The sequence below is a fragment of the Cynocephalus volans genome, chromosome 16 (genome assembly GCF_027409185.1).
Source record: "Cynocephalus volans isolate mCynVol1 chromosome 16, mCynVol1.pri, whole genome shotgun sequence".
In the NCBI taxonomy this organism is placed as follows: domain Eukaryota; kingdom Metazoa; phylum Chordata; class Mammalia; order Dermoptera; family Cynocephalidae; genus Cynocephalus; species Cynocephalus volans.
This window is the reverse complement of record NC_084475.1, coordinates 3551231-3576960: the sequence shown is the minus strand read 5'-3', so window position 1 is coordinate 3576960 and position 25730 is coordinate 3551231. Positions and strand designations below refer to the sequence as shown.

The 25730-nt window shown below is 36.7% G+C and overlaps 1 protein-coding gene across 2 annotated transcripts; it reads left to right on the top strand.

Moving 5' to 3' along the window:
* Window positions 1-2330: 2330 nt before the first annotated feature.
* Window positions 2331-21801, top strand: NOL11 (nucleolar protein 11). 2 transcript variants are annotated; one of them, XM_063080838.1, is made up of 18 exons: window positions 2331-2500; window positions 3950-4063; window positions 4189-4245; window positions 5463-5611; window positions 6866-6923; window positions 7253-7397; window positions 8679-8867; window positions 13305-13381; window positions 14569-14692; window positions 15208-15296; window positions 15789-15863; window positions 16500-16684; window positions 16851-16976; window positions 17177-17407; window positions 17865-17943; window positions 18451-18543; window positions 21136-21243; window positions 21392-21801. In XM_063080838.1, exons 1-18 carry the CDS (start codon window positions 2360-2362, stop codon window positions 21506-21508), a joined length of 2157 nt encoding a protein of 718 aa, XP_062936908.1. In that variant the 5' UTR covers window positions 2331-2359; the 3' UTR covers window positions 21509-21801. The 2 variants fall into 2 exon arrangements, with proteins under 2 accessions (XP_062936908.1, XP_062936909.1); XM_063080839.1 differs by lacking the exon at window positions 17865-17943 and having other exon boundaries at window positions 18492-18543.
* Window positions 21802-25730: the final 3929 nt, after the last annotated feature.

Sequence of the window (25730 nt, the reverse complement as noted above, 5' to 3'; positions counted from 1 at the left end):
CACCTGACCCAGGCTGCAGGATTCAGGAAAGTTTGCTCCATGGCTCTTTTACAGATCATGGAGATTTGACCGTTGCCTTCCCAGGCGGGTAATCTTTATCTCCATACTGCTATACAAATGCAAGTAATTATATAGCAGTTCTCGAAGTGTTGTCCAGGAACCCCTGGAAATCCTGAGACCCATTCAGAGAGCCAGGAAGACAAACTGTTTTCATAATAATACTAAGGAGTTATCTCCCTTTTTCTGTGTACCATGGAGCTGTCCAGAAGATACGTGACACATGATACCACAATAGATTGAATGTAGAAGTAGATGGGAGAATCTGGTTATCTTTTTTCAAGCCCGATGTGAAAGAGATTTGCAAAAATGCCACCCTTCTCGCTAAATTATTTTTCATAAAAATGGCATTTATGTTAACATATAATGAGTCTATTATTTAAAAATGAATAAGTACATTTTTTAATTTCTCGGCTTTAATTTGTAATACAGTAAATACCTAGTAATATAACACATATAAACAAAAGCTCTTTGCTGTCCTCAATAATTTTTTTTCCCAATGGCTGGTAGGTACTGGGATCCAAACCCTTCACCTTGGTATTATCAATGCCAGGCTCTACCAAGTGAGCTAACCGGACAGTCCCTCAATATTTTTTTTTTTTAAAGATGACCGGTAAGGGGATCTTAACCCTTGACTTGGTGTTATCAGCACCACACTCTCCCAAGTGAGCCATGGGCTGGCCCCCCTCAGTAATTTTTTAAGAGTGTAAATGAGTACTGAAACCACACTTTTAGAAACCCTATTTTAGGGTCCTTCAAGGTGAAAGGACAGATTATGATTAAGCTTTCACCACTTATTTGTTAGTCCCACAAACATGATCATTTGTGGGACAGGCACTTTTTTCCAGTGGCCAGTACAGGGATCGAACTCCCAACCTTGGTGTATCAGCACCACTGCTCTAACCAACTGAGCTAACCTGCCAGCTTGAGGTACCGGTGATACTTTGCTAGACAATAGTGATAAAACCAGAATTCCTTCAAAGAAATAACCATATGATGGGGGAGATATAGAAGTAACTAATCCATTCCAGTACTGGATGATCCATGTTATAATAGCACTGGTGCCCTCAAGTCAGACATTTAATCGTTTCAGTGAGTCAAGGAAGGCTTCCTGAAGGAAGGTGAGAAGTTCAGGCTGAGATCTGAAATATGGTTAATATGTGCCAAACAAAGTTCAGCAGAGGAGCTGATTAAACTGTCCTGGGAGAAGATTCAGAAGATTCAGAGGCGGAGATGCCTGGGCTGAATCTGAATACAGAACTGCATTTCCTACTAACAAAGGGACCACAAACTTCAAATCAAATTCTTTGTTCACCTGGAAAAATAAAAGGCCTGTTAGACTTGTAAGAATTTTCTGCAGTTGATTCCTTCACACTCGCTGAATATTCTCCTTTCTCCAGTGTTGGAGATGCCGTGGCAGTGAGGAAACTACACACATGGCGATTGGTGGGCATGCTAAATCTAAACAGGCATTTTGTAACATAGGGTACGGTTGTCTAGTAATTGCCTATTTAGGTGGTTTCTCCCTAAGAACATGCACAACTTATCTCTGATCTATTTTTTTGCTTGTTTTTTGGCGTCCGACCCATAAATACATTATTGATTGATTCAGCCATGCTTATCTTAGAAACACAAATTTCTCCCGGAAACGAAGACTTGCCAAAAATAGCCCAGGAGACCTTCAACTTCACCTTCTTCATCAAACAAGTGAGAATTTCCTGTAAACTGGGAGAGATATCCCGCCCGTGCTAAGAGAACAAGGGGCGACAGTGACAACTCAGGAGGCCTGCAAGGCCAGTTCTGAGAAACTGGAGGGGGTCAGGCATTTCCCTTAGGAACAGCACGTTACTGAGTTTATCTAAAGAGATAATTATATTTTCTTCGGCACATGTTACACTAGGCCATGGCAGGAGCTCCTAGAATTCACTTAGAGTTTTTAAAAAACCTGGCTTATTTATATGCGGACACCTAAGTTCATCCTTCAGTCTCTCAAGTCCATACACTAACTGCGGTGCAGTGGACTCCGTAACGATACAGAAGAGAGAGCTTCCGCCTCCCCATGCCCCTCCCGGAGCACATCCGGGACTCGGGGGGTGAGGCGGAGTCTAGTCGCAAGCTCCAGGCTCCGCCCACCCGGCGGCCTTCTCTATTCCGCGCACCCCTTCGGCCCGCCAGGGGTCGCAGGCTGCGTGAGTCGGTTTCTCGTTTGGAGAGTGCCCGCCCCCTCAGGCCCATTTGTTCTCGCGAGAGAAAGCGCGAGGCCTGCCGGGAGTGATGCGCGGCAGTCCATAGGTTCCCCAAAATGGCAGCCCTGGAAGAAGAATTCACGTTGTCTACAGTGTTCCTGGGCGCCGGGCCTGACGGACTCCTAGGCGTGGAGCAGAGCGACAAAACAGATCAGTTTCTAGTGACCGACAGCGGCAGGACCGTCATCCACTATAAGGTGAGGGCGATAGGATCGGAGCGCCCCGGTTGCCGTCTCGCCTTTTTCTGAGCGCGGAGCCCCGAGACTCGGGTTTCTCAGGGCTTCAAGAATAGAGCGTGGAGCGGGCTCAGCTGAGAGCCAGCGTGGCCTCTCCGGGACGCTGAATGAGGTCTAGAATCTGAGCTGATTGTTTTCCTTTAGAGAGAGGCAGATTTCCTAGTTGCAGGCGGCAGAGCATCTAAGTGCACGTGGGTGGGTAGACTCGGAAAGGAAGGGGAACCCGCACTCTCGCTTCTGAGCTCCCGGATACGTCTGGCTTTCATATTCCCTCCTGGGGTCTCTGTCACCCTGCCGTCTGCAGAAGGGTGGAACCGGGGATTGGTTGGGCGAGAGAGGATGACACTGACAGGGTGGGAACAGTGGTTTGCCCTGTGGCTGTCTACTTCATCCCCTTCTCCTTGGGAAAAGTAATTGGGGGTGGGGAGGTGCTATCTCGGTATCTTGTTAGGACTCTCGATTCCGAAAGACTTGTCTGGTAGCAATTCTGGTTCACGCTGTGAGTCCTGGAGTTGAGTCCCGGGCACCCTGACGCCCCGCCCCCTTTTCTGCCTGAAGCCGCACTCAGCACACTTCTAACCAGCTTTGCGTTTGCTGCTCGCGGAGAAAGCAGTTAACGTTGTCTGGGCTGCTGACATGATTTTCGGTGTGTTTAAGAAGTTAGCTATCTGCTTTGAAGTTTTGGGAACAGGTTGCCCTCAGGTTCCCCGTTAATTGTTTTGACTCGTCTGCTGACAGTTGATATTTACGTGGGCTGTCAAGTGCATTTGTAGCTTTGGATTTCCCACGTGGGAATACATTGGCTGATTGGAATTAAATAGATATGACCCCAGCTATCCTTACTTACTTTCCCATCCCCTGTTCACAGGCATAATGGAATCAGTTTTTTAAATGTACTATTTTATTTATACTGTTTATTAATAGTGTTGTTAATTTACTTGTTTTTTCACTTTAGAAACTTACTTATATTTACATTTTCACTTTAACTACTTTTCATAGTTTTTTGAAAATTTTTTAATTAAGGTAAATACACATAACATAAAATCTACCATCTTAACCATTTCTAAATGTACATTCAGTGGTATTAAGTACCTTCACATTGTTGTGTAGCCATCACCGTCCATCTCCAGGACTCTTTTCATCTTGCAAGACTGAAACTGTACCCATTGAACACTAACTTCCCCCAGCCTCTGGCAACCGCTACTCTTTCTGTCTCCATCAATTTTGCTACTCTAGGTACTTCATATAAGTGCAATCTACAGTATTTGTCTGTGACTACCTTTTTTTTTTTTTAATTTTGGAAATTTGTTAAGTGCTATTTTAATGGTTTCTTATGTTTTGATTGTAAATTTAATTGCTTTTAATGTCAAATTGATTCCTTGAATGTTGTATTAATCTTGATTTCATTAGGTTTCTGATCAGAAACCCTTGGGGAGCTGGTCAGTGAAACAAGGTCATATTATAACATGCCCTGCTGTGTGCAACTTTCAAACTGGAGAGTACATTGTTGTACACGATAGTAAGGTGAGTTTTAAAACTTTTATATAATAATATACAACACAGAACAAATGTTGATTTATTAACTATTTGTATTTATTATATGTAACTGGAGAATGGGATACTTTTTAACTTGTATGTTTTGATTTAAGGTTTTGAGAATATGGAATAATGAAAATGTAAACCTGGATAAAGTATTTAAAGCTACAGTAAGTCTTTGGATTTTCTAATATATTTATTTAGCTTATTGGTGAAATGGAATCATTTGTAATGTAGTATGTGTTAATTATCTTAATGCCTCTGAGAAAGTGAGCATAAAGGTTAAAATCAGTTTTTCATTGTAGTTATGTATATCTTGGTAACATGTCTCAATTCATGAGTTAGAATGTTAGAAAATATAGACTTTATTATCCCATGACATTGCAGATTTAAATAATTCGTGCATGATGAATTTGTGCTTATTTCCATGAATTTGAATGGGGTGTATCTCTTGTGAGAACAAGGAACTTCACCATGCCCTTTCTTAGGATAGGTAGACTAGACCCTGCAAGTTTCATGTATTGTACATGTCTAGAGTGGCACATAATGCAGTGAGAAAGAACTGCCTTTTTTACTAATGACCTAAAGCATACTCATTAACTTTTTCTTATAAAGTGAGGATCTCAAACTGGGTTAATCTCTAAAATTTCTTCTGGTTCTAAATGTGTAACTCTTAATACAAGGGGTCTTCACAAAATTCATGGAAAGATTCATGTAATCTTTTAGTTCCATTTTTCCATGAACTTTGTAAAGTACTGTCGTGTAATTGGCATATTTTAGAAGTGGCTCACAATAGGGCTAATTCAGATGTAAAGCAGTTTTTGCCGGGACCCTTGAAACTTCTATCTAGCTAGCTATGCTGTCCCCTGGCTCCAGTCTTTTCATTTACCTTGCAGTAACACGATCCTGAATTTTACACAGTGAAGTTTTTTCTTTTACCCCACATATAGTGTTAACTTCTTTTTTTAGCCTTGCAGGCTGTTCTTAAAATTGTGGCATCAGTCTTTACCTAACATCAGAGCTGCATTAGTGGTTTTATTTGTACCTCTCCCCACTCCCAATTTTGGGAGACCCACGTTCTAGCCTAATTCATCCCAGGTTCATCCAGTATTAACAATGGATAAACCAAAAATGAATAAAAATGGTTACCTGTGGAGGAAAGCAGGGGACAGGGTAGAGAGGATAAGAGCAGAGGTTAGACTTCTGAATGTATTTTGTGTTGTATAGATTTTATTTTGGAATTATACATAGTTGTACAACAAAATTAAGTCAAAATGAAAACAAAACAGTCCCTTAAATTTAAATTTTAAATTCTATAAAATGTCTTTATCCTATTAGGTATAAATTGTTTTAGAATAAAAATTAAAATATTCTTATGTTCTTCCAGTTATCGGCTGAGGTATTTAGGATACATTCAATACAAGGGACAGAACCCTTGGTGCAGTTCAAGGGAGGTGCCGTTCGTGGTTTAGAGGCCTTGCTTGCAGAGCCCCAGCAGAAAATTGAAACTGTTATTTCTGATGAAGAAGTGATTAAGTAAGTTCCACTTGTAAGTGCGTGTTTACCAAAATGAAAACGCACTGCACATTATGTTTTTTGCTGTGTTCAAAAGTACTTTGATTATAAACATGATAAAAGTAACATAATTAAAAAGCATTTATAAAACATTGACCAAAATAACATCCTCCAAAAGCCTCTGGGGTGATAGAGGATTGAGGAAACCATAGAGTTCATATGAGTCCTGTTCCAATGACAGAGATCTGGATAGTCAGTTATTTGAAGATGAAATGGGTAATCCTAAAACACAGAATCTTTTTGTCTGTGTTGTATTGCCCTGACTGCCAAGCTCACAACCTTTTTCCCTGGAAAAGAGTACAGCTTGTTAGTGAAATCATGGTAGTGCTTTAAGACCTTTGCTTTTCCAGATTCTGGAATAAAACTGGAAAAATGACTCACCTAAGTGATAGACGTTTCATGATTTCACATCTCTGATACTCATTATTCCATCACATTTCCCATTCAGTTGACTTGCTGCCTCTAGAGGTCCACCTGATGGAAACTAAATTTCTAAAAGTCAAAGCGGAGACCTGATGAATGCCTCCAAGGTGTGAACACCTGTGTTTGGAGGAAATCTTTATTTTATTTATTTATTTTTTTTGTCGTTTTTTCATGACCGGCACTCAGCCAGTGAGTGCACCGGTCATTCCTATATAGGATCCGAACCCGCGGCGGGAGCGTCGCCGCGCTCCCAGCGCAGCACTCTACCAAGTGTGCCATGGGCTCGGCCCAGGAAATCTTTAGAGGAATTAAGTTCTAATCACTGCTTTGCCACAAACTGGCTATGTAGCCTTGGTTGTGAGTCCTTTATTTAAACTCCCTGTGCCTCAGCTTCCTCTGCCACTTGAAGAAGGCAGATGAGATCCTAATGTTTTCCTCAGAACACTAGTCCCAAAAGTAACTCTGAAAAAAGGGATTTGGGGAAGTCAGTTTAAGTTTGGGAAGCGCTGCATACTGTTACCCCACCCCCCAGCCCCAACGTTGGAACTTTGCAATTCATGTTATCTTCTTGGAAGTTCAACAACCTGCATTTACTCTAGAGGTGCATGAGACAGAGAAATGCCTACTAACTCCCTGTGGCATATATTTTGCAACACTGAATCAGGTATTCTCCAATGTCTATCTGACTCTAAAATATATTTAATAAAAGGTGTTTTCTTAAATTTCATTTGATATTATATTTCTCTCCCCTGGTGATTTTTGCATTTTGTAATTTTTCTTTTTATTTTTTAGATGGTCAAAGTTTTTCATGGCATTTAGGTATCCTGTTTTAATTTTTATTACTGAAAAAGTAAGTAATATCTTCAATTCTTGGCCCATTTTGTGAAACTTCTAAGACATTTATGTTATTTTAAAAACTAAAATGGGACTTTAGTATTTCTTTGAGCATATTTTAAAATTTTTTATCTTTTTTAAATACTAAAAAGTCTATTAGTCATAATTTTTTCCATGTCTAAATTAAACAGATGTTTTTATAATATTTCACATTTAATTGGACAAGAGATTTTTAAATACTCATTAAAGTAATTAGAATGGAGCAACAACTTCTGGTTTTAACATATTTAAATAGAGCTGGTTGAAATGGGAATATTTATAAAATAAAATAACTGTTTTTTGCAGCATGGAAATTATTTTGCTTATGTACAAATGTTTAACTCCTGTACCTTAAGCAAATACACACTCTTACTTGGACAAGAAGAAAAATCTGTTATACAGAGTTTTACTGCATCTATGGATCGGAAATTCATCTCTCTGCTATCATTAAGTAAGTTTTTTTCTTTAAACTTTCAGAGATTGTAAGTAGAGGGATAGGATAGTGTGTATTTTTGAATCTTAGGCGTTTTGCACTTTTCTATTAGCCCTTCCCCTCTTGTGCTTCCTTATAAGCGTTTAAGCCTTCACTCTTTATACTTCACCACATCTGGTCCAAGGTGATACTAAAGTACTTCAGGTAGAGCACAGTTTCCAAACATTTTTTCTGTAACTTTTATGTTATAAAATTTACCATAAGCAATAAATAATAATATAATAATACCAATAAAAAAAGAAAAATCACCTTTTAAGTGATAAGGCCCAGGTTCTTTGATAGGGTAATTAGCGAACCATAAAATATCTATGGTTGGCATTGAATGGCCCCTCTATTCCTCTTTTCCAGCCATTAGCTTCGGTGTGGCCTTCTTTGAACAGTGACTGAGACAGGTGGGCAAAAGGAGATTAATAGAACAGTTTCGTCCTATGCCACCTTCATTTTATTACAGATTTTTAGTGCCTTGGGTTCTACCTCTATGTAATAGTTTAAAGTGTAACCCCAGTCTTATGCCTCTGGGGCAAAAGAAAATGCCCCTGTGATGGCCCCCCACTCCCATTCATGGCTCCTTTAGAAGTTGTTTTGAGAAGGTTAAGGGGGAAAACAAGAGCAATATTTAGGAAACATTTTCATATTATCACAGTTAAAACTCTTTATGAAGTTTTTCGATGTGCAGATGTTTGCAGAAGCTATTAAGAAAAAGGCTTACACTATTTATGTCTAGAAGGTCATTGGAATGTGCTGAATGTTTTAGCTTAATGAATGTTGAAGTAAGGAAGTCTAAACCAAAGGGTCAGATAAATCGTTATGTAATTTAGTTAGAACCACATGAAATTGCCAACATTCAGTTGACTTACAAAAACCAGGAGTTTCATATAGTTCTCAGGGTGACTGAGTAACAAGAAATGCAATGTATAGATTAATACTAATTAATTTGTAATAAGAGACATATCCTCGTAGTGGCTAGATTGTCTATAGTCCTGGCAGTCCCGTCTCAATATTTTAAGTTATTACAGGTATTTACAGTTTGTATTTCTTGATTATTATGACATTTCTTACTGAGATTTTTATTAATATACTCCTACTCCCATTTTAACTTTGTAGTATATTCTTCAAAGGAAAGCATAGAGTGATGTGATTGTTTATTTTTCTGATTGGATCCTTAATCTACATTTAACTATAATAGATATAGAACTGTCCTTTACCTGATAATGAACAACAAATACTTGTTTCCAACAGGCTCCCATGGGTGTATATATGAAACCTTGATACCAACACATCCAAGTGACACAGAAAAAAATCAGAAGGTGGCTAGGTCACTGCTGCTCAAGGCTGTCGTGTCGGGTAATCCTCGAAATGGTGTTGCACTCACTGTCCTAGATCGAGATCACGTAGCAGTCCTGGGACCTCCACTGCCAGCTTCGAAGGGTAACTAAAACCCAGTCAATTAAATCCTTTGCATTTTTCCTTCAAAATTAACCTTTAGTGTTCCCTTTCCTTTTCATTTCTTTATTACCACCTTAGTTTATTCTCTTCATAACCATACTCAAGTTATTTTTGAAGTTTTCTAATTCTTCTTAAGTAGGTTTATTTCATCTTGTATCGATTCATCTTTGGAAAACTCTTCTTTGTATCACTACTTCGCTCATGACTATAATGTTGTAAAGTAATGGTAAATATTTGTGCCAGCCTATATGCATTTGAAACATCGGTAAGCCTTGCAGTAGAGGATTGAATTATTAGTGAGACCTCACAGCATGGAAGTCCACTGGACTTGGACAGCTTGAAATGCAGGGACTGCTAGCATGCTTTTGGTCTCTGCGACTTCCGAGCAGGATTCTCGTCATCGGCTCAGCTCCTTACCCGCCAGTCCCCCAGCCCCGACTTCTAGTCTGTCATGAAGAATGCAGTTGCTCCTTGCCAGTGCCATGTTAGAGACCCTAGCCTGTGCTCTAAAACCCAGGTTCTGTTATTTAGCATTCAGGTCCCTCCACAGGTTAGACCCCATCCACCTTTTCCAACCTTTTTTCCCAATTTCTGAGCAAGAGCCCTCTGTTTCATTCACACCGGGCTCCCTATCATAACACCTGTTAGGACGCTTGTTATGCCCGTCCTCACCTATGTACTCTGTTCTTACGTTTTTCCTACTTATTGTGAAGATAGGAGCTACTAGTTATAGTATAGCTATCATGTGCCAGGCATTATACTTTCATTTTCTTGTTATTTGTGCCATTTAATCATCCAATAGTCCTATGAGAGAAAGCATAGTTATTATCACCTCTGTTTTACAAGTCAGGAAACCGAGGTGTTAGGTACCTGAATAGTGAACTATACTTCAGCCCAAGTAGGTTGACTGTTGTGCGATGTACCCTGCCACTCGTGAGCCCTGCCCCTTAACCACTCTACTGTGCTGTGCTGCTCTCTCAGCCCCCATTCCCCCTCTTCCTGCTCTACCCCCCAGAAAACCTGGTAACCACTGTTAGTATTCCTGTGTCTCTTTCTAGAGTTTTTTTTTTGTATGTATGCAAGCAAATACTACTTCTTAGGGTTTTTTCCCTCCTTATTTTACACAAATGATAGCATATCATATACATGTTGGGTATTTATTTACTTACCCGAGATATCTTTAGAGATCTTTCCATATCACCATTATTTTTTATCTTCCCTGCTTTTTTAAAAAATAGCTGCATAGTATTTCATTGAGTGGATGTCCTATGATGTATTTAATTATTCTCTTAGCTGGACATTAGCCATCCTTTTTTATTTTCTGTGTTGGCCGCTGGCTGGTACAGGGATCACACCCTAGACCCTGGTCTTACACCCTCATGCTGTAACCAAATGAGCTAACTGGTCAGCCTTCTTTTTCTCTAATGGAGATGAAATTCATGTAACATAAAATTAACCATTTCAAGGTTAACAATTCAGTGACATTTAGTACATTGACCGTGTTTTGCAGCTACCACCTCTGTCTGGTGTTAAAACATTTTTATCACCCCAGAAGGAAACACTGTACCCATTAACCAGTTGCTCCTTATTCTTCTCTCCCCCTAACTTCTGGCAGCCACTAATCTGCATTATATCCCTATGAATTTACATAGTCTGGATATTTATATAAGTGGAATCATAAAATACCTTTTTTATCTGGCTTCTTTCACTTAGCGTAATGTTTTCCAGGTTTATTTACATTGTTGCATGTATCAGTATTTTTTTTCTTTTTAATGCAGAATAATATTCCTATGTATAGATATACCACAATTTGTTAATTCGTCCATTGATGGACATTTCAACTGTTTCCACCTTTTGATTATTGTGAATAATGCCATAAACATGTGTACACATATATTTATTTGAATATGAGTTTTTAATACTTTTGAATGTATACCTAATAGTGGAATTGCTGGGTCATATAGTAATTCTGTGTTTAACTTTTTGAAGAACCATCAAACTCCATAGTGGCTGAATCATTTTACATTCCCACCAGCACTGTATGCAAGGGTTCCAATTTTGCTACATCTTCACCAAAACTTGCCGCTTTCCATTTTTTGGATTATAGCCATCCTAGTGGGTGTGAAAGTGGTACTTAATTGTGGTTTTAATTTGCATTTCCCTAATGACTAATGATGTTGAACATTTTTTCGTATGTTTGTTGGCCGTTTATATATCTTTTTTGGAGAAATCTATTCAAATACTTTGCTTATTTTTTAATTGGGTTGGTTTTCTTGCTGTTGAGTTGTAAGAGTTCTTTATATATTCTGGATACTAGACCCTTATCAGACATATTTCAGGTATATGGTTCACCAGCTTTGAGATTTAATGCCTGCCCTGCTGTGTTTTGGACTTGTTTGGGGCAGTTACCCCTTTCTTTGACCTATTTCTCCCTTTTTAAATGGGAATATGTACCCTGTGCTTGTCCCAACATTGTATCTTGGCAGTAGATAGCTTGTTTTGATTTCACAGATGGGACTTGGGACATTTTGAGTTGAAATAAGTTAAGACTGTGGTGATGGAATAAATGTATTTACCTGTGAGAAGGACATGAACTTTGGGGGTCAGGGGTGAAATGCTATTGATTGATTGAATTTTGTCCCCCAAAGTTCATATCTTAGAAGCTTAATTCCTACTGTAACTGTTGAGGATAGGAAATCCTGTTATGGTAATTGAAATGCAGGACCTTGAAGAGATGATTAGATTGTAAGGACCATGCCATAGTAAATGGATTAGTAATGGCAGAGCAGAGAGAGAGAGCTCCTGGTTAAATATTTTCTCCCATTCCACAGGTTGTCTTTTCACTTTCTTGATAATGTTCTTTGATGCACAAAAGTTTTTAATTTTAATGAAGCCCAACCTATATATATGTTTTTCTTTTGTAACTCATGCTTTTTGTGTCATGTCTAAGAATCCATCACCAAATTCAAGGTCACAACAATTTATCCTTATTTCCTTCTATGAGTTTTATGGTTTTTGCTCTTATATTTAGGTTGTTGATCCATTTTGAATTACTTTTTGCTATGATGTGAAGTAGCAATCCAACGTCTTTCCTTTGCATATGGTTATCCAGTTGTCCGAGCACAATTTGAATGGTCTTGTCACCTTTATTGAAAAACCAGTTGGCCATAAATGACTCTCAGTTCTATTACATTGGGTCGGTCCTACACTGTTTTGATTACTGTATGTTTTCCTTAATTTCTTTCAGCAATGTTTTGTAGTTGTTTTCAGCATATACAAGCTTTCACCCCTTTGGTGAAATTTATTCCTAGGTATTTTATTCTTTTAGATTCTAATGTAAATGGAATTGTTTTCTTCTTTTCAGAATTTTCATTTCTACTTTATAGAAACATAACTGATTTTTCTGTGTTGATCTTGTACCTTGCAACTTTGCTGAATTTGATTATTAATGCTAGTCTTTTTGTGGATTCTTTGGGATTTTCTCTGCGTAGGATCATATCATCTGTGAATATAGGCTTACTTCCTTTTAAATTTGGATGCCTTTTTTTTTCTTTTTCTTGCCTCATTACTGTGGCCAGAACTTCTGGTAGCGTTGAACAGTGGTCAGTGTGCATCCTTGTCTTCTTCCTCATCTTAGGCGCTCTGCTCTCAGTCATTCACCATTCAGTGTGACGATAGCCATGTGTTTTTCATAGAAGCCCTATATCATGTTGAGGAAGTCCCTTTCTGTTCCTAATATTCTGACTGTTTTTATCATGAATGTGTTAGATTTTGCCAAATGCTTTTTTGTGTGTCAACTGAGGTGATTGTGGTTTTTTTCCTTTGTTCTATTAATGTGGTGTACTGCACTGATTGATTTTCTTGTGTTGAACCATCCTTGTGTCTCTGGAATAAATCCCACTTGGTCATGGATTTTAATATGCTATTAGATTGTTAGTGTTATCTCGAGGGTTTTTTGTATCTTTATTCATAAGGGATGTTGGTCTGTAGTTTTTTTGTGATGTCTGTGTCTGGCATTGGTATCACAGTAATGTATGAGTCTCATGGAATGAGTTAAGAAGTGCTCCCTCCTCGCTTATATTTTGAAAGAGTTTGAGAAGGTGTGGTGTTAGTTATTTAAATGCTTGGTAGAATTCACTAGTGAAGCCATCTGGTCCTGCCTTTTTCTTTGTTGGATTTTTTTTTTTTTTTTTAATTACTGATTTCATAACCAATCATTAAGACCTCCCTCCCTCAGAGATCACCTTTCCAGTCCACTTCTTGCCATGAGCTCTCATTTTGAATTCCGGTGACAATAACTGTCTTCATTACTCATTTTTATACTTAATAAAGCAAAACTTGTATACTTAATATGACTCCCCCCTGCCCCCAAGTATCATATATTTATACTTGGGATTATTTCTGAACTTTATTTTATAGAATGTCTCTCCATATGGAATATAAAATTTCAAACGCTACAGACTTCAAAAGAGTTGCCACAAGGAACCAGTGGTCAAGTAAGTTTTTTCACTTGAGGTCTTTTTCGAATTTAGTTATTTTTGTACCTGATATATATGCTGTAAGGGAAGAGATCTCTTCAGATCTAAATATTTTGGCATTTTTTAAATTAAAATAAATTAAGGAATATTTTTTACCTGAAAGATTATATTTAATTTGGATATTATTTAATAGTCTCCATATGTTTATCACTTTCAAAAGACTTAAACTGTAGCTAGTTTTAGCTCAAGAGAGAACAGTTAGCGAGTTAATAAAACAACTTCTGTTTTTAGCTGCTCTTTGGTTTGATCTTTTTAGTTTTATATTTTGAACTACACCCCAAGGCTGTTACTTTTCCTAGTAAATTAGTCTTTTAGGTTATATAAATGTTACCTTGGAATTACATAAAAATACTTACTTAAAGAATTAAATTTAAGCTGACCACACTGTAAACTTCCTGAGGCAGGTTGCCTTGTCTGTTTTGTACTCTATTTTATCTTCAACATCTAGCAAAGGTACTTAATAAATATTGGTTGTTTAGTGAATGAATATTCATGTGCAAATAAGATGTAAACCAAGGCAATAGAATGTTAATCATTTTCATTAGAGGGTAAAGAGACTAGGTTTCTCAGCATACAATTCAATTCTAATTTATATTTAAACAAGTCATTTTAACAAAATTAACCACTCACAATTATACCATTCTTACAAGCTTATTTTTGATTTCCATGTTCCCTTAAGCTTTTTGTTCATATACCGGTCATTTTTTTTACAATCGTATAATTGGAATCATAAGATGTAGACAGTGTTAAATTCTGCTTTTTTCATTTAGTACATTATAACAATTTGCCTATGTACAGTAGGCTTGGTAATTATCATGGTAATAGATGTGCAATAGTGACAGTATTAATTTTAAACAATTCAATTATTTTAAACGTATATGTTGATCAGATTTTTCTAAGTCAAAAATATCCTTTAAATTATGCTTCATTGAGACTTGGACAAAAATAAGAACTGTGTAACTCTACCCCAATTAATAAATTATATACATTTGAGATTCTTTTAGGCAGTTGCTTGACTTTGCCTTATTCTTTTTGTTATACAAAGATTGCTCATACAATAAGTTGTTATAAATTATAAGGATTTCTTGAGTCAGATCTTAGAAGAGAAAAAAATTTGCTTATGTTTTTGATAACTTTTTTTGTAGCTCTGGAATTACGGAGAAAATTTGTTTATGCTACATGGAAAATTTCTAACCGTAATTCCATACAAGTGTGAAGTGTCATCATTAGCAGGTGCTCTTGGAAAACTGAAGTATAGTCAAGATCCAGGTAGAAGCTTACTTTTATATATCTTTAATTACTATATACTATTGTATTAGCTCCTATTTTTCATATGTAAATTCCCACAACCTCCTATTTACAGAGCCTGTTCTTAAATTTTAAAATTTACCACTGTTCATTAAAATTTCCTTGACCCAGGTAGCTACCTTGGGAACAGTCCACATTGCAGGTACTGCTGTAGGCTAAGGGGCTACACTGTGTTTTGAATGCCAGTATTCTTCTGACTTTAGTGGCAATGGGAGAGTCCCCAAGGTAAAATCAGTAATACCTCTACCCTCCCTTGTTTACCAGTGGCCTCATTTGTTGACTTAATGTTGCTGGGCATATGGCCTTTTACTCTATTATGATTTACTGATCTGAGGTTATCAGTAGAATTATATGGATTTTTAAAGCTGTCTTGAATTGTTCATGAATAGTTATTTTTTATTGTTCTTTGTTTGACTGTTTAGTTGAGTAAGTACCAATAGGTCAAAACAGTCCAGAAATGTTTTGTGTTCTCTTAGGTGCTCATGCCATGCCCCATTTTGTAAACTGGGAAACATCTCAGGAATATGGACTTGGATCCCAGAACTCAGAGCAGTCAAGGAGAAATGTAAGTTAAGCAGTTGAAATAGAAATGTTAGTGTAAATGTTGAAAAACAGAAAAAGCCTGAATTATTTTAATGATTTATGTCTAAACAACTCTTACAGCTTTGATCTTAATTATAGGGCAATTTGAGGCTTGAACCCAGTAACCTTACAGCCTTTATCCAAAAATGACCCATGTAGTGTATTAAGTTAATTTTGAATTTAAGGGCTTGTTAAGGCCCTGTGTGAAAATGGACCAGTTTGCAATTAGCAATAATATCTTTCTGAATACAGAGATTTTATTTTGTGTTTAAAAAACAAAAACCTTAAAAAATCTTAAGAAATTTAATTTCAAAGTTGAAATAAAACCACTTGTGTCCCTGTAACAATTTACTTGAAAAAGTTTGTGACTAGAGCAAAAGTGTGCCATTCTCTTTGGAGCATTTCAGATTCTTCTAAATGTATATTGGATCTGTTGTGTTATTTTGAGATCCTAATCCCATTTACTTAATTCTAGTTAAGGAGAAGAAAAATTGAAGTGAGTTTACAACCACAGATGCCAGCATCCAAGCAACTTTTATCAGCCATAAAGGTAAATTTAAAATATTAGAAATATGAAAAATCAACTTAAGTTAAAAGAAATACCACCTACGGGCCGAGCCCGTGGCGCACTCGGTAGAGTGCTGCGCTTGGGAGCGCGGCGACGCTCCCGCCGCGGGTTCGGATCCTACATAGGAATGACCGGTGCACTCACTGGCTGAGTGCCGGTCACGAAAAAGACAAAAAATAAATAAATAAATAAACTTGAGATACACTCCTAAAAAAAAAAAAAAAAAAAAAGAAATACCACCTACTTTTTCTTCTACCTTATTTTCAGGATTATTTTTCTTGCTCTAGCTTAAGTTTGTCAGGGTGGGTCCAGCACTGTGGCTTGTTTGACTCTCACTACCGTCTTGTGAGATTGATGCTATGGTGTCGGCCTCATCAGTGTCTCGTTCAGTTTTGCATTGAATAAGTCTGTAATTTAGTCTTCTAAAGACTTTGGTTTCTAAATTCTTGAATTTTATTTTCCTTTCCAATTTTTTTTCATGGCAAGTTGCATCAATTCCAGTTTCATAGGAATGTATGAACACTGTTAGTGATTTGAGAAAATGTTGCTAGGAAATTTTAAGTTCGAAGTGACATTTATTAATGTGCCAGACCGAATTCTTTAATTCTGCCCTTTCAGAAAGATTCAGAAAAACACATTGAAGTAGAACTACGTAAGTTTTTGGCTATGAAGCAGACACCTGACTTTCATGCTATCATTGGGGACGTAGTAACAGGACTTCTGGGAAGATGTAAGGCAGAACCGTCGTTTTATCCTCGGAACTGTCTGATGCAGCTTATCCAAACACATGTGCTTTCCTATAGGTAGGTGCTTGTGAACACCAAACTTTACACGCATAACTGTTCTGACCTTACGTTTTAACAGGTCTTATTTTCATACTCTGAAAAAGCTTATAAATTATCTACAGTTGAGATTTTTTTAAATATATAATAATGATTCAATTTTTTTTTTTTTTTTTTTTGGTCTTAGCTTATGCCCTGGCTTAATGGAGGTTGCCTTAGAAAAGACAGATGTACAGATGTTACAGCTCTGTCTACAGCATTTCCCTGACATTCCTGAATCGGTCACCTGCGCTTGCTTAAAAATTTTCTTGAGGTAAGTTAGAATCTACTCGTCCTTTTCCTTCACGGCATTTTTAATCTATTACGGTATTTGGTTTCTAAAACATAGAATCTTAGAAAGTGAATTTTTTTCCAAAATTTCAATTTTAATTAAGCAAGAGGTTAATTGATAAGAATTAACTTCTTGAGGTTGATTGATAAGAATTAACCTCTTGCTTTCAATTAACATCGTAGCATTGGTGATGACAGTCTTCAAGAAGCAGATATCAGTATGGAGTCAGTCTTTGACTATAGTGATAGTGCACAAGAGGAGAAAATGGAAGAGCAAACTGAGATTCTGCAGAATGGCTTCAATCCTGGAGAAGAGAACTGCAATAATTGTGATCAAGAGTTAAATGAAAAGCCTCAGGACGCAACAGAGGAAATCACTTCGTGCCCTGTGATACCAAAAAGAGCAGCTCTATTGTATCCTTTGAAACAATTTCCCTTGTGCTGCCTTTTTCCGGGATATAGTCATATGCCAAGCAATAACTAAGGAGTAATTCGATAATTTAAAGTTTTTCTGTCTTTTTTCAAATTTTTTCCCATTTCTGCTTGAAAATGGATTATGTTCAATGCTACATTCAAACAACCTACTTAAATCTGTTTTAATTAAGAAGCTATAAAAGGTAGAAGCTTTATCAATTCTACAAATCAGTATTATGAATAAATACCAATTTATTTGGTATTTATTTTGAATAAATACCAAAGTATTCTAGATGATCTCTAATGATTAAGAGAGTGTTCGATGATAGAGCTCTTTTAGATAAGTAAGACTTTTTTTTATAAACATAGAAAGATATCACTGAGAAGAAAATTACTCATAATTTCAGTAGAATAGCCTTTATTTATTGAAATAAGCTTTTCCTTTAGTCCTAAGTAGGAATGCAGTTCTTCATTCAGCATACAGTGAAACATTTCTTCTGCCTCACTTGAAAGATGTTGCAGCACAACATATCACTGTAAGTGTTCTTTCAAGTCCTATAGATTTTATTTTCTGGCTTAAGTTTTGCTGCTTACCTCCGACCCGCTCTTAGATCATTTTAAAGGTTATCATATTTTTTAATGTCATTAAGAGCTTGCCCAGCCCTATGTTAAAAAATTGTGCCGAGGAGTCTAGAGGGATTTTTGGTGTGAGAGACCTTGGTGTATTCTTCGTGCCAAGCTGGAAGGCCAAGTTAAGCCATCAAGCTTTATAAGAGTAGGCACTAAAAACTGCTGAAACAAGGATTCTCTCTTCTCTACCTATCATTTACACATAGAATAAGTTCCTTACCCACCCCTCAAACCAGATGAGCTCATCGATGGCAGAGACTTCTTTTTATTCTTTTTTATGTCCCCAGGTGTCTGGCATATTTGATATATAAATTGAACAACCTCTTAAAATTCTTTCCATTCTCTATTAGGTTTATATAGAGAGAAAATCTTTCTGTCAAAGTATAAATTGTCCTTTTTTTTTCCCCACCCAGCTATTTCTCCAGTATTTATATTTCCTTTATCTGAAGTGTAGTGAAAATGCTACTATGACTCTTCCTGGAATACATCCTCCAACCTTGAACCAGGTGAGATAACTTTTATTTTGATTTGGTGCTGAGAGAAGTCTATAAAAAAAGATTGTATACAGTATTAGCACCTGGAATTCAGTGACTGATTTCTCCTTGTCTCCTAGTCCGCACGAATCTCTTCCCTCATCATATACACAAACCACTGGAGTTAGAGGTGGGGAGAGTCTCTCAATTTAGCAGGTAGATTTCTAGGTCTATAATTCTGTACTACAGAATTTAAATTCATCTTAAATTCTTGATTCTTCATCATTATCTTTTCTAAGAATTTCCTTAGCCTTGTTGGGAAAGGACAGGGAGAGGCTAATAGGTTACCCCCTTTAATAATCTCTTAAGAATGAGAGAGTGATGGCTGGCTGGTTAGCTCAGTTGGTTAGAGTGCAGCCTCTTAACACAAAGATCGAGGATTCAGATCCCCTACCAGCCAGCCCATAAAAGATAAATAAGTAATGAGAGAATGAAGATTAATGGAAAAATGTTCTCAGAGTATGTCATGATAGACCTTCTATAAATACAGTATTTATTTGAGAAGGAGTAGGAAACATTAAAAAACAACTTATTGTGTTTTAGGAATGTGTTATTCTAATTAAGTATTTCAAACACTTAATTTGACTATTTTTTATTTTTAAAAATAAGTTAAAAATTTTTAAGTAGTTAATTTTTATAGTTGAAAATTTTGGCAGTACCAAAAGGCATGAAGAAAAAAGTAGACTTTGTTTGTGTCTCCATTCCCCTAGTCCCTCTTAGAGATAACCAATATTAAGAGTTTACTTTAGGTCTAGAAATGTTCTTTGAATACACAAACTTGTCTTTCTCTGGTTCTGTCTTTCTGATGCAAATGACATCATAGTATCCATGCAATTCTGCACTTTATTTCTTCCACTCTGCACTGTTTTAGACATTTCTGGGCCAGTACACATACATCTGCCTCATTCTTTTAGCCAGCACACACAATTTTATTTTATGGATGTATCTTAATTTATCAGTCCTCTATTGGTAGATATTTAAATTGTTTACAGTTTTTTGCTATTGTAGACAAACCTTCAGTGAGTTACCTTTATACAGATATCCTTGTACATTTATGAAAGAACACCTGTTAGATAAATTCTTACAAGTGAAATGACTAGGTGAAAGGGTATGTGCATTTCCAGTTTTCAGAATGCCAAATTACCTTCCCAAAGGGTCGTGACTACCACCAAGTTCTAAGGCCTTATTTTTCACATTCTTACTGACACCTGGTATCATCACACTTTTTACTCTTTGCCAATCAGATGGGTAACAAATGTTACCTTATTTTAGTTTGCATGTTTTTGATAATGAGAGAGGTGAGCCATTTTTTCTTGCCCATTCATATTTCTTTTTGTGGTGAACAGCCTAGTCAGGTTCTTTATTCATCTTTCAATTTCATTTTCCATCTTTTTTTTTCTTCGTATATTAAGGAAATTAGCCTTTTTGTATCAAATGCATTATAAGCCTTTTTTCCTGTCATTAGTCTTTTTATTCTCTTTAGTATAATTTTTGACATAGACAAGCTTTTAATTTTTATGCTGTTAAAATTAATTAAGCTTTTCCTTTGTGGCTATGTCATGCTTAAGGCCCTTCCAACTCTAAGAATATAAAAATAGTCACCCCGTTTTTCCCATAGTACATTCATGGTTTCATTTTCTATGTTTAATAACTTTTTGATACACATAGAATTTATTTTGGTATAAGAAGTTCAGTAGGGATCAGTTCATCCTCCCCTAATGGATAGGCAGTTTCCTTAATGTTTTTTCATGCCAGTGATATTTGCATGTTTTCTACGCCATTTGAAGATGTAGAACTGTATAGGGTATTTTTATAAACGCATAGTAAACATTTTCTTTTAGTTCATGGTAGCTCATCTATAATACATAGTACCCTATCCTTGGGGCATGATGTATCTTTCAGAATAGAAGATGTATAGGTTCTTTTTTCATAACTGCAAATAATTTTTTTTTTTTTTTTTTTTTTAATTCTGGTGGCTGGCTAGTGCAGGGATCCAAACCCTTGACCTTGGTGTAAACAACACTGCACTCTTACTATCTGAGCTAACCGGCCAGCCCTGCAAATAATTATTGAAACAAAATTTTTTAATTTTATTCTATTCTATTCTATTCTATTCTATTCTATTTATTTATTTATTTATTTATTACTTTTTTAAAAATTAATTAATTTTTTTTTTAAACCAGTAAGGGGATCTTAACCCTTGACCTGGTGTTGTCAGCACCACGCTCTCCCAAGTGAGCCATGGGCCGGCCCTTGAAACAAAATTTTTTTAAATAAACAGATAAATGCTAACTTTCCTTTGGATTAAATATCACTCTGGCTTTCTTATTACTGACTAATCCTACGAAAATGATCTAATGATGCTTGTAAAATAACAAGTATAAAAGCAGAAAAGAGCCTTTTTATAGTTCTTAGAAATTTCCTTCATCTCTAAACTAAAATGTCCGGATTTTTGTAAAGACTTATTTTTCTTGTAACTGTTTGATGTAATTATGGACTTTGTAAAATTAATTAACCTAAAATTAAATTTAAAATCATAACTTTCCTTTTCTTATTTATCTTCAGATTATGGATTGGATATGCCTACTTCTTGATGCTAATTTTACTGTTGTGGTAATGATACCAGAAGCAAAAAGGCTACTAATAAATCTTTACAAATTTGTAAAATCCCAGGTTTGTGATTATTTGATATATACTTACTTTATTTGTGCCTTATAAGTATCACCTACTTTCCAACTTATTCTCAGAAAACTTAAGTTATGGACGATTCGTTTATACGTACAAGTTATGGTAAAAGTTACTCTGAAACTTTTTTCTTTAGATATGTGTTTATTCTGAGCTCAACAAGATTGAAGTAAGTTTTCGGGAGCTGCAGAAATTAAATCAAGAAAAGAATAATAGAGGATTGTATTCAATTGAAGTGCTGGAACTCTTCTGATATTACCAGTTCTCCTTCATAGACATTTTATGAAGCTCTTTTATGTAAACTCTTCCGATTCATCCAGACAAGAAAGGCATTTTGTTTGTGACCATCTCTCAGCGTCGGGAGAAAAATGTCAGCGAGTACCTGGACCGTCACTTATTGATGCTCCTAGGTAGGACTGTAGGTTTTACGTGAAACCTAGGTTATGGACATTGGTGGAGTGAGGTTCTGAAATTTTTAAAAAATATGTAACACCTGATTTTAAGTGAACTTATTTGTGTATTGATAAAAGTCTTAATTTCTTATCATGTGTTTTGAATAGTTTTTCTTTTAATAAAAAAATAGCCATTGAAGCAGTGATTGTAGAAAAAATATAGTTTTATCAGAGTCATAAGATGCCCCAATTCATCTGTGCTTGTGGCAGAAGAGATCGGGGCCACCAGCAGGACAGGGACAGGTCCTTATGCAGGAACATGCTTGCTCCAACTGTTCTCCCCTGTCCTTTACCTATTTCCATTCATCTTAACATAGTCCAGGGTTGAAAAATATCTCCTCCTGTACATTATTCTCTCTCAGATTACTTCTATGATTAGTTGATAAAAATCAATTTAGGTTATGAAAATGTATTACCAAATAGTGAAAAAGTGTCTTCTGAAAATAGTTTTATGGGGTGAATGACCATAGACCTAGTTTTTTAACTGTTTAGATTTAGGACAGATGAAAATTTCAAGTGTGATTCTAGAGCCCAGATTTACAGAATCCTGCTTGCTTAATTTAACTTGCATTAGGGAAAGGCGTCACTCTAGGTCAGGCACTCTGTATGCTTTAGTAACAACTGTGGCAGCTAAGAAACAGGTTTTCCTCAGTCATTCTTAATCTCGCTGTAGACCTGAAAGAAAAGAAATACTAACATAATGGCATATGTTAATTATCATGCTCCCTTTATATAATGGGGTCTTTGCTCGGCCATATTTAACTAAGGTGACACAGTGCTCAGCAGAAATGAAAAATGCAGGTCTCCACAGAGTATATCCCCTTTTCATTATTTTTGCTGATCTATTTAAGAAGTATTTGCAGACATCCAGGTATAAAATTGTGGGTTCCTAAGCTTTTTCTTTATAAGGATTTTGAGCTTTAGAGTAGTGGATTCCTTATGATTTAGAGGTCCATTTTATGGGCATCAAGATTATTCAGGATTTTCGCACTTTTATTATTATTTGTTATTTTATTTATAAGAACCCATAATTAAGAGATAAATCTCATTGATCTGTGAATTCTTTCAGCCTGAGAAAACAAGATAAACAACTGAAATTCAGTGGCAGCAGGTTCATAGATTGACATTTTGTTCTTCATGACTTCTGATTTAATTGTACTTGAGGGTGGCTCTGCAGTGGGAAAAAAACTCTTGTGTGTTTCTTTGAGATGGTGAATATCCTACTGTAGAATATTATTCTTCCTTAACGATGGTTTTAGATCCATTGAATTCTTCCCAGGATCAGTTACTACTTTGGTGATTGTGGTTACAAATTGTAAAATTGTTTTTGGAGTAAATTTCACTTGAAAATAGAATGCCATGCCGTTTAGCCACACCCTCATCTCTTCAGCGCGCTTTGTAGTTTATAGATGGATGATCAGAGAGAAGGAGCTATTCCACGGATTTGAGTAGTCATAACCACTTGTAACATACAATCTGTGGTTTACTTTTTTCACTTAACATTTTTATAAAAACTTGTTTTTATGTAATTAACATGTCCAGACTCTTAAAACAACGTTTCAGACTCAGAAAATAAGAGCAGAAATAGGCCTTAATCATTTATGCAGAAACGTTGTGTCCTACCCAGTTACCACAGCTTTGTACTAGCAAAGCTGATATGTGACTTTAGATTATACTTTCCCACTCCTTTTAATCATCATCATCATTTGGGGGCACTTTTAAAAGCATAACTTAAATCACTGGAATATTTGGAACGCTTCTGTTTGTTAAGGACATATTTCTTGAGGAAAAAACTATTTAAAATTCTAGATAACTTTTCAAAGGAGACTGGCATCATTTTAAATCATCTCCCCCAGAGCCTTTTCATCTTCTAAGCAAGCAGTGAACAGTTGTTAAAGGGTTTTAAATAAGTGTCTGTTAAGGTTCCCCTATTTGTTTTAGGTCCTGCACTAAGTATTGCCCATTAACATAGCCAGTAATTAGGTAGAATTTTACTTTTGTGTATTAGGTGTTTAATCTGTAGTATATTGCAGATCCCAGTCTCTATAATATTCTATGCCTTTTTGCAGACTTAGAATATGAAAAAGCTTTGTTTTATAAAATTGTATTTTAACTAGTAAAACAGGTGGTCTGGTGCATTTGTGTACTTACTATTTAAGCTTATACCGTTTCTATTATATATATATAAACTAATGTATGATAGATTATATAATACTTTGGCCAGGCATTGTCCTAAATGCCTTACAAATATTAATTGATTTAATACTCTTAATTCCACTTAATCCATGAAGTAGGACTTGCAGTTGAGGACGTTGAGGCACAGGACAGTAAAGTGACCTTCCACGCTCACACAGCTAATTAGCATCCTGGTTAGAACCTAGGCAGTCTGGCTCTGGAGTTAGTACTCTTTCCTTTGTTTGTTTTTTTTCCCCAGCAGCTGGCTGGTACAGGGATTGGACCCCAGACTTGGTGTTATCAGCACCGTGCACTAACCAACCGAGCTAACCAGCCAGCTTGGAGTTAGTGCTCTTAACCGCTGCACAGGCTATGCTGCCTCTTTTTTTTTTTGAAAGAGACTGGATCTGGTCTGATGTCCAAGAACTGCAGGCATTGCTTACAGGTCCCACTGCCACCCAACACGGGGAGTTGACCTGCTCCAGACCTGGCCTTAGCCACATCTCCCCCTCCTTAGAAAACCTGGTACCACCAGGCTCCTCTGGGAACCCCATGTTGGTGCTAGGTGGGGTGTGGACACTCACTTCACATAGCACTGTAACCGTGAAATCCTGCCCCAGTACCCATGATCCCCTGACCTCAGCCCCCCAGGGGGCTGGGATTGCAGGTGTGCCTGTGCTCCTGTTAACCACTGCTGTACATATGTTACGCGATTGGAATATAACCCCTAATTATAATTTAGTTTTTATAGGAATATACTTGCTTCCCAGTCATTCTCCTTGGGATGTAGTTTACAGGAACACCTTCTGACAATAAATGTGTGCCATCTATATATTGCTTGAAAGATTATCTCATAGACTCTAAATACTTATGAAACTAATATGCAAACTAATAGAAAGTGTTATTACTCCAAGACCTAGCAAACATTCTCGTCAAGCACAGAATACTTTGGATGGTGGCCAACAAAGCATGAAGGCAAGATCGGGGTAGTTTCATCTAAAAAATATGGACAGTGGTCCAAAGTCTGGAATAGATAAAAGTGAATTAGTCTAAGTTTAAGGACAGAAGGATAATTCGAATTGGAGAGAAAAATGTTAGTTGTGTTTATGTAGAGTGGGTTAGAGATCACAGACAATTTGTTGAGGGAGAAACCATGGAAATATATCCCCTGGAGGAAGATGGGAGATCCTTTTTTTTTTGGGCGGCTGGCTGGTACGGAGATCCGAACCCATGGCCGTGGTGTTATAAGGCTGCACTCTGACCAACTGAGCTAACCAGCCAGCTCCGAAGAGGGATCTTTATGGGAGATGCACATTGTCACCAAAATTAAATTCCTTTTTTAGTGTTATCTTTCCTCTCCTTAGTTCCCTACTTGCCAAGCAACTGACACTGATTCACTTTCCCAGACACAAATACCAGGATGGGGAGGCCCTGTACAAGAGGTGATGACAGTTTCCTTGTAAATTTACAAGTTGAAATTCTTGTCCAAAATTGAATTTCATGTGAACCTAATTATCCTTGGCTACTTTTCATTTCTGGATGAGTTCATATGCTTTGGATTGTCAGTGCCAAATATGTTATGCATTGTTATATGTTCAGGCCACGTGGCTGACAGCGTCCATTCCTTTGGTTTATTTGGTTATACATCAGGTAAGGTATAGTTAGTATACAGATGTTTTATTTTACTTTAAAATGAACTTGGAGGGACACTCATTCTATTTTATGGAATAACGTGTTGCTCAATTCTAGATTTGCACTAAAGCCAACTAAAATCTTCAGCTAAAAAAAAAAATGAACATGGAGCACAATATCCTTGAAGAAATGGCTCTTGGGTTTGCCTAGACCACA